Source organism: Uloborus diversus, chromosome 6 (genome assembly GCF_026930045.1).
Source record: "Uloborus diversus isolate 005 chromosome 6, Udiv.v.3.1, whole genome shotgun sequence".
NCBI classification, from domain to species: Eukaryota; Metazoa; Arthropoda; class Arachnida; order Araneae; family Uloboridae; genus Uloborus; species Uloborus diversus.
In genome coordinates, this window is record NC_072736.1 from 34,244,220 (window position 1) to 34,258,711 (window position 14,492).

At 32.6% G+C, this 14,492-nt stretch overlaps 1 protein-coding gene across 1 annotated transcript in view; it reads left to right on the forward strand.

The window, feature by feature from the left end:
• Positions 1-14,492, forward strand: part of LOC129224536 (twitchin-like) — a 380,173-nt gene that overhangs the window by 349,077 nt on the left and 16,604 nt on the right. Inside the window, 11 exon segments of the mRNA XM_054859008.1 lie at positions 1,116-1,257; positions 2,533-2,732; positions 3,350-3,502; positions 4,552-4,597; positions 4,718-4,795; positions 4,922-5,027; positions 5,725-5,842; positions 7,512-7,684; positions 10,839-11,026; positions 12,469-12,646; positions 14,194-14,476. Coding sequence (XP_054714983.1) covers positions 1,116-1,257; positions 2,533-2,732; positions 3,350-3,502; positions 4,552-4,597; positions 4,718-4,795; positions 4,922-5,027; positions 5,725-5,842; positions 7,512-7,684; positions 10,839-11,026; positions 12,469-12,646; positions 14,194-14,476 — 1,665 coding nt within the window.

Sequence of the window (14,492 nt, forward strand, 5' to 3'; positions counted from 1 at the left end):
ATTTATCTAATTTTCATGAATAAGGTATAATCGATTTGTTAATTATAACCCGAGTAAAAAAAAGGTTACATTTTAACCGACTTCAAAAATAGGAGAAGTCGATTTTACCTTGTAAATCTCGATTCTAAACGATTATTTTTCTAGCGCGGGTTTTATATAACTTTATTAATAACTCGACTAAGGGAACCAAAGATAAAAAGCAAGTTTGCTGTTGAGTGTTGATTAAAATTATAGTCTTATGTAAGATCAATCTTTGATAAGTAAAATTTTCTATCAGTCTGATATAATAGCATTAAATTTTAAATTTGCCGTTCTTGTATACCAAACTAAAATGCTTGCTTGTTAAATGTCTATTACTCGCGCTATTATTTTGTTGTCCATCACACGTTTAAAAGAAAATTTTAAAGTAAAAAAAGGTCTAAAAATGACTTTTGGTTCGCCTCTATATCTTTATAAATAATGTATGGTGAATTTTCTCGGCAATTTTTTCACCCATGTTGCGGTTCCAAGTTATGATAATTTCGTATCTCGCCAATTGGCTTGTGCCCATGTTACGGCTCTACGTTATGATAATTTCGTAATTTACTCGTCCATCTTATGATAATTTTGTTCTTAAAATTGGAAGAGAAAAAGAACCAAATCGAATTTTCGAAAACTCGCTTCGAGGTGCACACCCCCATGCTACAAACTAACTTTGTGCCAAATTTCATGAAAATTGGCAGAACGGTCTAGACGCTATGCGCGTCACAGAGATGCAGACATCCTCCGGACAGAGAGACTTTCAGCTTTATTATTAGTAAAGATAAAGAAAACAAGTCATTTGGTGTGTAAAATATTCCTATTTATTCAGTTCCATTATTCACGACAACGGCATTTGAATTGAATTATAATGTGATTAATGTTAAAGTTACATAAGATTCCAATAGAACTAAATAAATAGGAATATCTAAAATATCAAATGACTCGTTTTACTCAGTAAAGCGATGATATCAAACATCACCTACATTGTTTCTTACTTTTTAATGTTTTCTGCCGTAGTCGGGTTTCAGTTTTTTAGACTCTCTTTTTATTAATAATAATGTTACATTTACTTACATCGTCACATGCTCTTTCAGCATGTCCGGTGGAGAATTATTCGAGCGAATTACATCTGATGGCTACACTATGTCAGAGGCAGAAGTGATCCTCTACATGAGGCAGATCTGTGAAGCTGTCAAACACATGCACGAAAAGAATATCATTCATTTGGACTTGAAGGTAAGCAGATAAGTTTGAGAATACCGCGTGCAGTAATGATACTACAGCAAACCTCTGATTATCAGGCTTTTCCGCAGTGCGGATTATCCGTTGCCTTTCACACTTTAAAAAAAAATGCGATGATTAATTGAATGTATATAAATGCACCCGTTTTAAATTAACAAGTGAAAAACATATTTTTCTACATTCTTTTCCAATGACATAAAACCTTCGAATGCCAAAGAAACCTGATTTTAAATCAACATTATTTATTGCTTTAGATCAACATTACTTCTTGCTGATTTTAGCTGTACACTCAAAAGCGGTGTTTTCAAATAAGTGAGTCAACGCATTTAAATTGTACAAATAACTGAAAATATTGACATGCTTCTAACTCAACATCGTTTCAGCATAAACTTTTTCATTTTAGTTTGTTTCTGGCAATGCATGCGGAAGAACGGTACTTGAATGTTCTGCCATCTGAAAGTAATTAAGCCCTTATTATATTTTGAAGCCAGTCTTTCACTATCATGTATTTTAGAAGATTTAGTATAGGTATCATCATAAACTATATAGCATATCGCTTACTCTGAAAACAACAATTTCAAAAATGACGAAAAAGTTCTTAAAATAGAATATATCGCAGAGTTAGGCTCTGACTATGCGGCATTCAAATTTGAAACATTCAAATACTCATTAAGTACTCAAATCAACATGTGCTCATTTTTGAGGTATTTGTGCTCTTTTTTGAATATGTAATAATTTCAAAATTGAGTATTAACCGAAGTTATGTACTCATTTTTGAGTATGAAATAATTCAACACACTATTTGAAAATATGGATACTCATTTTTGAAACAAAAGGTTTCAAGAAAATTTGAAAGCATGTATGTACTCATTTTTGAAAGCTTTATTATTCTAAGTGCGGGTTAAATTCTAAAAGTAGGTACTACAATTCAGTTTTTTTCATACTGCCTCGAGGAAAACTCCAAAAATTGTTTTATTTTTCACATTTGGGGGGGGGGGGGGGGCTTGGATTAACATTTGGGGAATGTGAAGACTTAATTTAAATTTTATTATGAAAAACCACGCATTTTTCAGTTTTATCTAACTAGAAGTATTTCTGTCTTCTTCCGACTAATAATTTTCAAAAAGATTGAAACATTCTATTTTTTTCTAAATTTGCAGTTACCCAGTTGTTGTACTGAGCTGACGATATTATGACAGTATCTCATGTGTTTTATTTTTCTTATATGTACTTCATTACTGAGGATGTGATTCCCAATTATAATTTTAGCCTGAAAACATCATGTGCACGACGAAGAACAGCAAGAATGTCAAAGTGATCGATTTCGGACTGGCCACGAAGTTAGATCCCAACGAAGCTGTAAAAATATCTACCGGAACGGCCGAATTTGCCGCACCAGAAATCGTTGAACGGGAACCGGTTGGTTTTTACACTGACATGTGGGCCGTTGGAGTGCTGGCTTACGTTCTGTGAGTTTTATTTACAGATTTATTTATTTATTTATTTAATTTTTAAATCCAACAAGAAAAAGTAAAATAAAATAAAAAAGAATTTTTCAAAAATAAAAAAAACCAATCTAAACATTTTTTTTACTCTACATATTACTATTTTTCTAAATTTTTTTATCTAAATGTTTTAATATTTTTAAGAAAATCTCTAACAAATATACTTTTTATAACATCTCCTACATTAGTATTAAATGCAAGTTCAAGTTTGTACAGAATGGTAAGGAAGGATGACGACGTATTTATGGCGCCTTAAGTTATGTCAGACACATTAGTCTTGAGTTTCAGAGCAACACGTTTTCTCTTTTTCAAAGATTCACTGAAACGACAGCATCCCAAGTTTTTTATTTTATGTATTTATTTGTTTATTTATTAATTTTTTAGTATTGGAAAAAGAATTCCTTGACACTTCAAAACACGTGTCTTAAATATCTGTAATATTGTACGTCATAAAGTTGTCCTTTTCATTTCTCTACCTTCTAGAATTTTAAACCTATGTGCGATATTTTTAAAAATTATGTATAGAATATATGCATGATATCATTCCAAAGCATACTAATGGCTTCTAATTCGAATTTTAGATTGAGTGGTTTGTCTCCATTTGCTGGCGAGAACGACATCGAAACTTTGAAGAACGTTCGCGCTTGTGATTGGGACTTCGACGTAGAAGCGTTTGCGAATGTGTCTGAGCAAGGAAAAGACTTCATCAGGAGGTTGTTACAAAGAAGCAAAGAGTAAGCGACGAAACTAATTATTTTCAAAAGGAAAATACTAAAATGTAAACTATGTAGTTTTCGTTAAATTCAATGTAGAAAAAAAAATTTCATTGTAATTAGAGCTGCGGAATCGGAGGAAAAATGATCGACTCCGACTCCGTAAGCACAGGCAGAGTTGCGGGCTTTAAGGGAAAATCGCCGATTCCGATACTTGGAATTTTAAACATTCAACTCCTGATTCCGACTCTTTTACCCCAAAATCACGTCTTCTGGTGAAACATTATCATTTGCTATTAACTTTAAAGTATTTAAGCATTTATATTAAGCACTTAGCCGGAAAAAAATGCTTATTCTTGAGGATTATATAATTTCAAAAGTACTTTCGTCGCATAAAAATTCTTGAAGAGTTTTTTTTAAATATTTTTTATAACCGTGATTCTATTGTTCATAGCAAAAGATTTTTTTTCCATGAAAAGTATCATCCACATCTCATCGAAACTCGCTAAATTTGACAAGTTCTCTTTAGACTTTAAGATCTTTTATTTCGAAAACGGAGATACGAGAGCAAGTAATTTATAGACCAAAAACCTATCTTAATATAATCTTTCGATTGCTAGTTATTTAAGATTCTTTTCATTGTTACACCATTTTACGGTTTCCTGGTAAATTTAATTGTAGACTTTACTCATTTAAGATTCTTTTCATTGTTACACCATCTTATGGTTTCATGATAAGTTTCCTTCAGGACTTCTTTAAAAAATAAAAACTAAGTGAAATAAAGACAAACATAGTTAAAAATCTGCATGGAGCTGCTGCTGTTTGATACTTTAATTGTTTTCTCATCTACGTTCTCAAGTCCCATTTTATTGCTTCTAAGATCCAGTGTTCTTCCAATTTCCCATTTATCTCTGTATTTTTATCTATAGATTTTATTTATCAAATTATTCATTTGTAAATTTTGCTTTTAATTTTATTAGTTATTTTTTCTTACACATTTTTATTTACAACAACATTATGTCTGAAAATACAAATCAATACCGTCAAAATAAATGTTTTGATTTTTGCAGCAAGCGAATGACAGCTCACGAGTGCTTAGATCATGCATGGCTGAAGGTAATTACATATTATTATTTTACAGTTTTCTATCGCTACTAAATTTCAAGTAGTCAAATACTTTACAAAATAACACATAAATGTAAATGATTTCCCATTTTCTATTTTTTTTTCTTTTAGGGTGAAATGGAACCCTCAACGTCACCAATCGAAAGAAGCAGATACATCAAGTTCAGGGATCGTATACGTGCAAGATATGTAAGTAAACGTCAACTATGTTCGATGTTCTCTTATTATTATTATTACAAATGAGTTAACTTTTCTTCGCAACATATTGCGTTATAATTGTTCATATCAAAGCAAGTACGCTTTTTGCATTAACAGGGAGATTACTGGTTCTCTTGTGTTATTCCTCTGGGTCACATTTCCAACTACAGTTCTCTCAGAAAACTCCATGAAGAACGATACAAAATTCGAGAATTTTACTTTGGTAAGTAGAAATAAGCATTCTTTTCTTCTTTATTGACAATCAGCGTCTATAATACGCATCGTGCAAAACAACAAGGATTTCCATTTCATAAATATGTGGGAAAAGAGCATTTGGAATTATTTACGAGCTTGATTATTCTCAAATTTACGTGAAAACTCTAAATTTGCTTACTTCTTTATAATTTGCCATTGAAAAAAAAAAAGGTAAAAATATCTCAGCTGCTAGATTGCAGCACTGTTCCTTTCAAATGTCAATGTCTCAAACACGCAGAGAACATTAGAGGGAATAATTTTAACACCTTATTTTCCAATAACTTAGTGCACAAAATGAATGTAAGCTATTTTCTCCTCAGAAAGGAAAATTTCCAAATAAGGAAGCTTTTGGGAGATCAGAGGGAACACTGGCTGCATGACGTTGTTCCTACACCGAAAAGTGTTCTACTTTGTGAACATATTTCAATCGTAAATTAATTTTGGTCAAATCTAGCATTTCATGTTGTAGCTCAAAGTTATACATTTAAAAAGGATTTAAAACCTATCAAGTAAAATCATATTAAAATAATTGTTCGTTGAAATTGTTGTCCCACACTTTTTATCACCTTTTTAGACTTAAATATAAAAGTAAATGCTGACGTAGGTAAAATCTTTTCTTCCGTCATTTGGACCCACCATTGAATGCCATTCCATTCTATTTCCAGATCGTAGACAGGCAGCGCCTCGTTTCGTCATCCGTCCACAAAGCACCTTCGTTTACGAGGGCCAAGCAGCTAAATTTTATTGCCGAATTATTGCAGCGTTCCCTGCAACCGTTACTTGGTAAGTAATAAATTCCGTTCTCTTGTTTGGTCCATGAAAATGTAATACTTTGATTTCTATATGCTGACTGATTTCCTCAAGGCATAACAGTGTAGTTCACAGGCTCTATCAAGAATCTCGTGCTTTGCGAAGTGTGCGAACATACTTATAACTAATCTTCGAAAGGGGATGTTAAATGAAATTTTTGTCCAAAAAAAAAAATGTGAACGGAATGCATTTTGAAGACTCTAAAAAACAAATTAAATGAAAAATGTTCCAATTGGTATTCCGGTATCCGAACACGTTCTGAATAAAATTTCTGTAACTGGTAATTTGGAACATCTTTGTATGTTTTACAGATTTGAATTTAATCAAGATGAACCAAAGCGCACTACTTTTTGGAAAATATACAAAAAGGAAAGTTTTTTCGGTTATTTACGGGATTTTTTTTAAACTTCAAATACGAAATATTAAGAGGTTATTAATGTATTGATGAGATATTTTAAGAATAATTTCTTTAAATGAGTTTCTGGGAAATTTTAAGTTCTTTTGTACGAATATTTTTCGGGTTATGGTTTTCGATTTAAAAAAATATGTCAACAACCTGCTAAAAATTTCATAAAAATAGTTCGCAAACCTGAAAAATCTTTATTCAAATAATATTTAATTTCAGTATAGTATTCCTAATTTCATAGCATGTAGTTTATTTGAGCATTAGATTTGTTTTAGTCTTCAAAGTTTTGACCTCCAGCACGTTTGAAAATTTATGAAACTCTGTACCTCAGAGCCAGACTAATGTAAGTCTAAAAATGACAATTTTCAGGTTATTATTGTTTCGTAATATAGATTTTTTTTTTGCATCTAGTCATCACTACGTAAATACATGAAAAAACATCCTTTATAATTATTTATCAGTATTATAAGAGCGCAAGCCCCATCCTTTGTATGCACTGGACGAAAGATTTTTTGCTCTCCTGCAAAGTAGCGATAATGTGATTTACATTAGTTTGGCTTTAAGGTACAGAATTTTTGCTTACAACAAAATAATGCTCATTTATATTTATTTATTTTCGCTATTTCTTTCGGATTGAATATTTTTTAACCTAACGGAAATTTACTTGCGATTATTTCAGCATATTTTTGGAACATTATTTAAAGAATAGTAATTCATAATTACCGCATCTATGAGTTTATAATGAAATCATATCTAACAGAGAAAAAAGTTATGCAAAGAGATATTTAAATTAATTCATTTGGAAACGTTCGTCATTTTCATTTTGTTTGCTTCAAAATATACAATATTCTATCAGTATAGTTTATTCTATTACAATTGAGCACATTTCGTACTGGGCAGGATTTTTTTTTTTTTTATGATTGTTTCATATTTAACTCCTAAAATATTACAACTTTTTGATACATATATTTTTTTGGATGAGATTTAGTGTGAGTAAAAACTCTAAAAATATTAACTGAAACGTGTGCAAAAGCATAACTTTTAGAAGCACGGAATAATCAGCCTAGTTGTCATAAAAATTCGAAAAGAAAAAAAAACGTTTAAAAAATATCAAATAATATTTCAAAACTTGACTGCAATCTATGATTGAGAATTTAACATTCTCAGAAACAAATTCAATATCTTTCCCTCCTCAGTATTTAGATGAGTAACTGTGCTAATTATATTTGTTCTTAGGTATCGTGATAGTGCAGAACTGAGACAGAGCGTCAAGTACATGAAGCGCTATGAAAACGACGACTACTTCTTTGTGCTCAACAGGTGCAAGACTGAAGATCGTGGAGAATACATTATCCGAGCCGAAAACAGTTACGGATTCAGGGAAGAACCCGTTTTCCTCAACGTACAAGGTAAGCACCGTTAGGGTTTCAGAATTTCAAAAAAAGCACCCATTATCCGAGTTTCGAATACGTTTTAAAATTCAATACGTTCAAATACGTGCGAATACGTTCAAATACGTTTTAAATATTTTAATGATTTTAATCCATCTTTGAAAGACTTGCTGTGGGACCCATCCCATCGCAATTTGTACTCCTTCCTCCAGGAGATAGGATTCTCCTTTTTAATTAAATATTTGTCTCACCATAATGTGATTTCGTCCTTTCCTTATTTTTCAAGATATTGTTTCATCCATTTTTCCTTATGTTTTTAACGTTTATGTGTTTTTAAGACTACTTTTTTAATACTAGTACTTGAACGTTTATGCTTTTTTACTTCCAAATATACTTACTTTTACTTATTGACATATTCTTAAATGAAAAATAGATAGTAAATAATAGAAAAATCGTTTGACGCAGTGTTACCCTCAAGGGTTCTTGCGCCAAAAAAATCCAATAAACCAACCAACCGAGTTTCGAATAATCGGCGAGCTCTGGTTCGAATAAGAAAAAGTTCGGATAATTGGACAGATAACTTAGGGATTTTCCCGACTATACTAAAATTTATTAGTGGCAACTTAACCAAGAAACTTGCTGAAACCCGAGCAAATGGGATATAGGAATGAATAGATGTAGCTGTGGTCGATGTGAGAAGTGCAAAAAGTAATCAATTTATTTGCAAAAAAAAGTTATTCGGGGAGGATGGCCCCTAAGCATGTAGGTTTTTGCAGAACGCTTGAAAATTGTAGTTTTTGGATTTTGTCGCAACAATTTCGGTTTTATTTCTTAGCAGGGTTCTTGAACTTCAAAATAAAAAGTGATTTTTGCATCATTTCAAACTTCATATTTATTTATTATCAATTTTTACACACATTTCAAAAACCCGGTTTGCCCTACCAGGGAGCCCAAAGCGGGTAAGCTGAAATAATTGTGGTTTGGTACGTTTGCCAATCAAATATGAAGTTATAAATGATTAAAATAGTTGACTAGCTACCTGCCATTTTATAAAAATGTATAAAACAGTTGCACTTATCCAATTGAAAGTCAGAACATTTGTTTATAAAACATACAGAAATAATTGATTAAATTAATAGACTAATTAATTGCCATCCTAAACTTTTAAAGTTATACTTGTCCCATTGAAATCGAAAATCTAAGTCAGCACACGAATCAAGAAATTATAGGTAAATAAATGATTAAATCCTATACCCGCTTTGCCTTGCCCGCTTTGCCCAAAAGCACGTTTTTTATTTCGATAAACATTACCTTAAATTAATAATTAAAAAAAGGGGAATGACCATTGTAGTTTATAGATGGATAGTTTCAGAATAAGTTTATATTATTGACAATTAAAAAAATAAGCTGGTCTTCGACTAATCACAAGATACAAAACTTCATTTTTTTTTAGAAATCTATCTTTCTTTTTAATTTTAAGCCTGGTCGCGCCATGCCGCTTCACTGCTTCTTCGCTGGGACTGATAAAAACTCGGGGGTGTTCATGTAAACACGACATACGTATGCATCGCCGCTTACACATCATGAGGGGGGGGGGGCATACGAAGGCCTACCCGCTTTGAGTCACCCTCCCCTATGTGACGAGTTTCGTTTTCATCGCTTTAAGTTATGTTTTAAAAAGGTAATTAGCAATCGCGGCTTAAAATCGAGGTTGCCGGTGGTAAAAATGCAGTAGAATGGTATCGAGAATTCCTAACTGGGAAGCCTGTGAAAGTCCATTCCTCAAGATCAGATTAACAACCCGAGTGGTCTCTTTAGAAAAATAAATTGTGCACTCTAATTTCCAATTAACCAACATATTGGGGTAAATTTTACCCAACTAAATTTGTCTGTTTACCCCGTTAAATCTGCCTGTTGTCGATAAGAGAAACACGGATTCAATATTTTTAAGTGTTCTATATATGAGCAAAGTTTTGTTCCAATCGGTGATTCACACTTGGATAGGGTTACTTGTCAGTGTGCTCGAATAAATTAATATTTAGGGATAAATTTCACACCGTTAAAAGTGTTTACCGCCAATAAAAAAAAAAAAAAAAAAAAAAACACGTGATCAAAATTTTTAAGTGTTCTATCGATGTGCAAAGCTTTATTCCGGTCGGCATTGATACTTGGGCAGGTTTATTTCTCAGTATCCCAAAAAGTTGTTAAAAATCCTATTTCAGGTTAAATCTCACCCCGTTAAAGGTGTCTGTTGCCGATATAAGAATCAAGGGGTCAATATTTTTAAGTGTTCTATCTATGTGCTAAGTTTTATTCCATTCGGTGATTCATATTTGGGTAGGGTTTACTTGTCAGTGTTCTCGAATAACCCAATACTTAGGTGTAAATTTCACCCCGCTAAAAGTGTTCACTGCTGATTAAAAAAAAAAAAAAAAAAAAAAAAACACGTGTTCAATATTTTTAAGTTTTTCATCGATATGTAAAGTTTAATTCCGATCAGTATTGACACTTGGGAGGGTTACTCGTCAGTGCATCCCAAAAAAGGGTAAAAAATCACATTTAGGGTTAAATTTCACCCCGTTAAAGGTGCTTTCCACCGATTAAAAAAAAAAAAAAAAACACGGTTTCAATATCTTTAAGTGTTCTATCGATGTGCAAAGTTTTATTCAAATCGGAGATTCGCACTTGCTTGTTAGTGGCACAGATTTATTCAAAGAGGAACAATTGGAGATCAAAAAGCACCCAATCTATATGAATGCCTGTAGATATTAATGAGAAATATTTAGAGCAATTTATCATAATGACTTTAGGGGAAAACGATAGTGTATGCTGCACGAGTTTTCCAATTTAAGTAAAATGCAATGCAATAATGTTTTGGAAATGATTTATATTCATAAAAGGTAGGTAGTTCTGAAGGTATTTTTCCAATTTAAGTAAAATGCTATGCATAATGCTGCAAATATGATTTATATTAATAAAAAGTAATGTAGTTCTGAAGGCATTAACCCATTAGGCAGCATTTCTGGGTATACTTGAGTTGATCTGTGGTATTTAACATCGAGTGGAAGTGATCTCGTCGTCAAGAGACCAAGTGTGGAAACAATCAGATATTGGTCCTTTTCAGTCAAATCTGCTATTGTTAATAGTAATATTTCATTTTCTCTTTTTCCAGCCATCCCTCGTGATATCCCCCATGTGCGGCTGGATGAGCCAGTGCGCAAGCGCTTCCCGAAGGCCAAACTATGGGACGAACCCAGTGATTGCGCCCCATGCTTCACATTCCAGCTCAGGCCTCGAATCATGCAGACCGGATCGGTTTGCAAGTTGCTCTGCTGCCTGAAAGGAAAACCCACCCCCACGGTATGTGAATAAAAAAGATATTTGTTGACTTAAAACCACGTTTTACTTTTATCAACTGTTATTTTCCTTCGTTCTATAATTGCAAACGGATATAATTAGAAGACTAATTGCGTAAATTGTATTGCCGGAAAAAACGAATACAATGATATATATATATATATATATATATATATATATATATATATATATATATATATATATATATATATATATATATATATATATATATATATATGCACAGTTCTGCAGTTCTGCTCCGGTAATTTGATGACTGACCTTTAAAGTGCTAATTTTTCTTGGAGAGTTTACTGAAATGATGCTGTATTATCGGTGGTAATTTCAGTTTCGCTACCGTCGCAGTACAACGATGACGGTAACCTAACTAAAAAATCAGCAGGTATAACGCTTCCTCCATTCATTAAACTCCTTATAGAGAAAATAAACACTCTCAAAGTCAGATTTCAACTCATTGCAGCTCTACAATAGTGCCGTGCTTAGCGCAAAAGTCGTATCTGTAGCTGAGTTAAAAATGAGAAATTGCTCTTCAAAGTTTTGAGCCTCCATCAGGGCCGTATACAAGGGGGGTTTCATAGGGTTCAACCCCCCCCCCCCCAAAAAAAAGTTCGGTTTGGCATTTAAATGTTCGTTTTTATTTAAGAATTTCCGAAAAATATTGTTCCAAAACTCAAATGTCTTTCATATGTATATTAAATGCATAAAACGCTTTCATAATAGATAACTCGACGACTTAAACATTAGCATAAATGGCGCAAAGCTCCGCATGAAAGTTTTTAAAACCCTCCCCAAATTTTTTTCTGGTTACGGCCCTATCCTCCATGTATTTGATTCAGATGCTACATTTTCAGAATTTGTTTAAAAATATTTCCCACTGACAAATGACCACAAAACATTGCATTTGGGTGAAATATGCGAAAAAGAATCACCTAGCGACCGTAACTCAATTTTGATAAAAAGTGCAGATACGACTTTTGTGCTTAACACGTCAGTATATACTGGTCAGTCGGCTGCAATAAAAAATAGCCTAGGTTTGAAATAGTTAATTTTCACTTGGGGGACGTTAGTGAAAAAGCAAGTGTTACTGGTTTAGAGTTGTCGCTCCGGCGGCTGTAATGTAAATTTACTTCGCGTTAGTAATCAATACCTCTACCACTACTGACCATAAAATGGTAATTAACTCCCTCAAGATTAGGCTTATCCTACTGTAGCCAACACTAAATCTACTAAAGCAAATCAGATATTAAATTCAATCTAACAACAAGCCGATTTTCTTCTGTAGTTGCCTCGAAGGCTTCTCGTAACATGTGTGGCTTTGACATTTTCTTCATAATTCGCTGTCAACAAATTATTAATTCCTTTAGCATTAAGAAAAAAAAAATTTTACTAAAAATATATATAATCTGGATGTTTTTATGTCCATGCAGGTGAGGTGGTTCAAGGACGGAAAAGAGCTTAACAAATTCGATTACAACAGCAACCATGCAGATGGTGTTGTCACGATAGAGATTGTGGGATGCACCGTCGAAGATTCTGGAAGGTACAGTTGCAGAGCTAGTAATCCATTGGGAGAAGACGAGACCTGGTGCGAAGTGCTAGTCGAAGGTATAGCTTTGACGTTTTTGCATATAACAGTTAATTTTATTTCAAATACTTTTATTTTATATTATTTATTTATTTATTTATTTTTTATTTTTTTGTGATAAAAAAACAAAGTTATAAACACCGCAACAGCAGTTTGAAAACACAAATAATTAAACGAATTGCAGTCATATGCTTCGGGGTTAGAGGGGAGCTTTTTTTTAGTGCAAAAAACTAATCTGATAAAAAAAAAAAGACATTCATTAAAAGGGGATTTTTCGGACGTCTTTCATCCATTAGCTCATTTCGTTGCATCAAAAAAGGACGTTCATATGACACCAAATCACGTGTTTTACAGCTTTTACTGGTTTTAAGTTGTTCTAAAGTCAAATTGTCTACCTTTTGAACTCAAAGTTTAATTTTATATATCAAAATTAAAAGATAGGTAGTTATAACAAATTAGACAAAAAAAAAGGTAAATAAATAATTATTCTTTTAATATTTAATGTAAATATCATAATAAACGGAAGATGTTAGCAACTATAAAAAATTAATAATGGTTATATATAATAAATGATTTATTCAAATATGAACAAACAAAGATTTACCTTGGAGCACCATTAATTTAAAAAAGATTTCACGTTTTTAGGTATTTACATTTTTGTCTATTTCATATTAACGAAACTAATTGGTTAAATTACAAAAATTATTTTCTAGTATTTTAAATTGCGTGTGATTTTAAATCTTTTCACGCCAATCGTATATGCAGTTACTAATTAAATGTGTTTTAGCGCAGACATGACTATATATATATATATCCTACGTAACAGTTTCTATGCACACTGCTTCACAATGCACAACCGACAAAATCTAACTGACTATCCAGTTACTATACACATCATTATCAACCTCAAACCAACAAAAAATCTTATATGGGCAAAAATTGTACCCTTACAAAAATAATGATTACCTTTAAAATTTTAAAATCTGATTTGCTATTCTAACATTTTCTTTAAAAACCGCGTGCAATAGTGTCATAAAAAGGTTATAGGAAGTATGTGTACCCGATACTCCCCAAATAGAACGAAGCAATCAAGATGGATTAAGCCTTGAAGTAAACATCTGGATGCGAAAAACGACTTGGAATTAGCATTAGTTTGCTAAAAAACGAAAAGAAAAGAAAAGGACTTAAGTAAAGAGCTTTTTAGGAACATACGATTATAACTAAAAAAGAAGGTTTACTAAATGATGTTGTACAGACCCAACGTATCAAAATTTTAACATTCTGCTCAGCAAACATTTAAATCACATTTTAACATATTCAATTAGTTCCAGCTCTTCAAAATAATCTCGGGACAAGCGAAATGGAATTTTTTATTGTGCATACCTTCTCTCGTTTATAAGTACTAAAGGATAACCCGAAAAGAAGTTCCCAAATTTATTCATGGGTGATAAAAATGGATTTTTACGTTTAAATTTGGGTGCAATATTTTCTTGCTCACAATATGTTCCTTACTTTGTATAAAAAAGTTTTATTACTCTACATTTTTAATGATTTTTCTCTTTTCCAGACCGTAAGGGTCCACCCCTCAAAACACCACTCATTGTCGCTCCCACGCCATCCGGGACACCTCTTCCTGGTCAAGCGTCTTCAATCCGCTCCACATACTCCCCGATGAGGGACACATACAGAGCATCGTCCATGTCTAGAACTGGAGGCGGTTATTCCGGCTCAAGCAAGTACAGCTCCGATTACTCCAGTAAATACAATTCCGATTACTCTAGCAAGTACAGTTCTTCAAACAAGTACAGCTCAGATTACAAATCTTCATCAAGTTACTCATCGTCTTCCACGTAAGTAATCAGACAA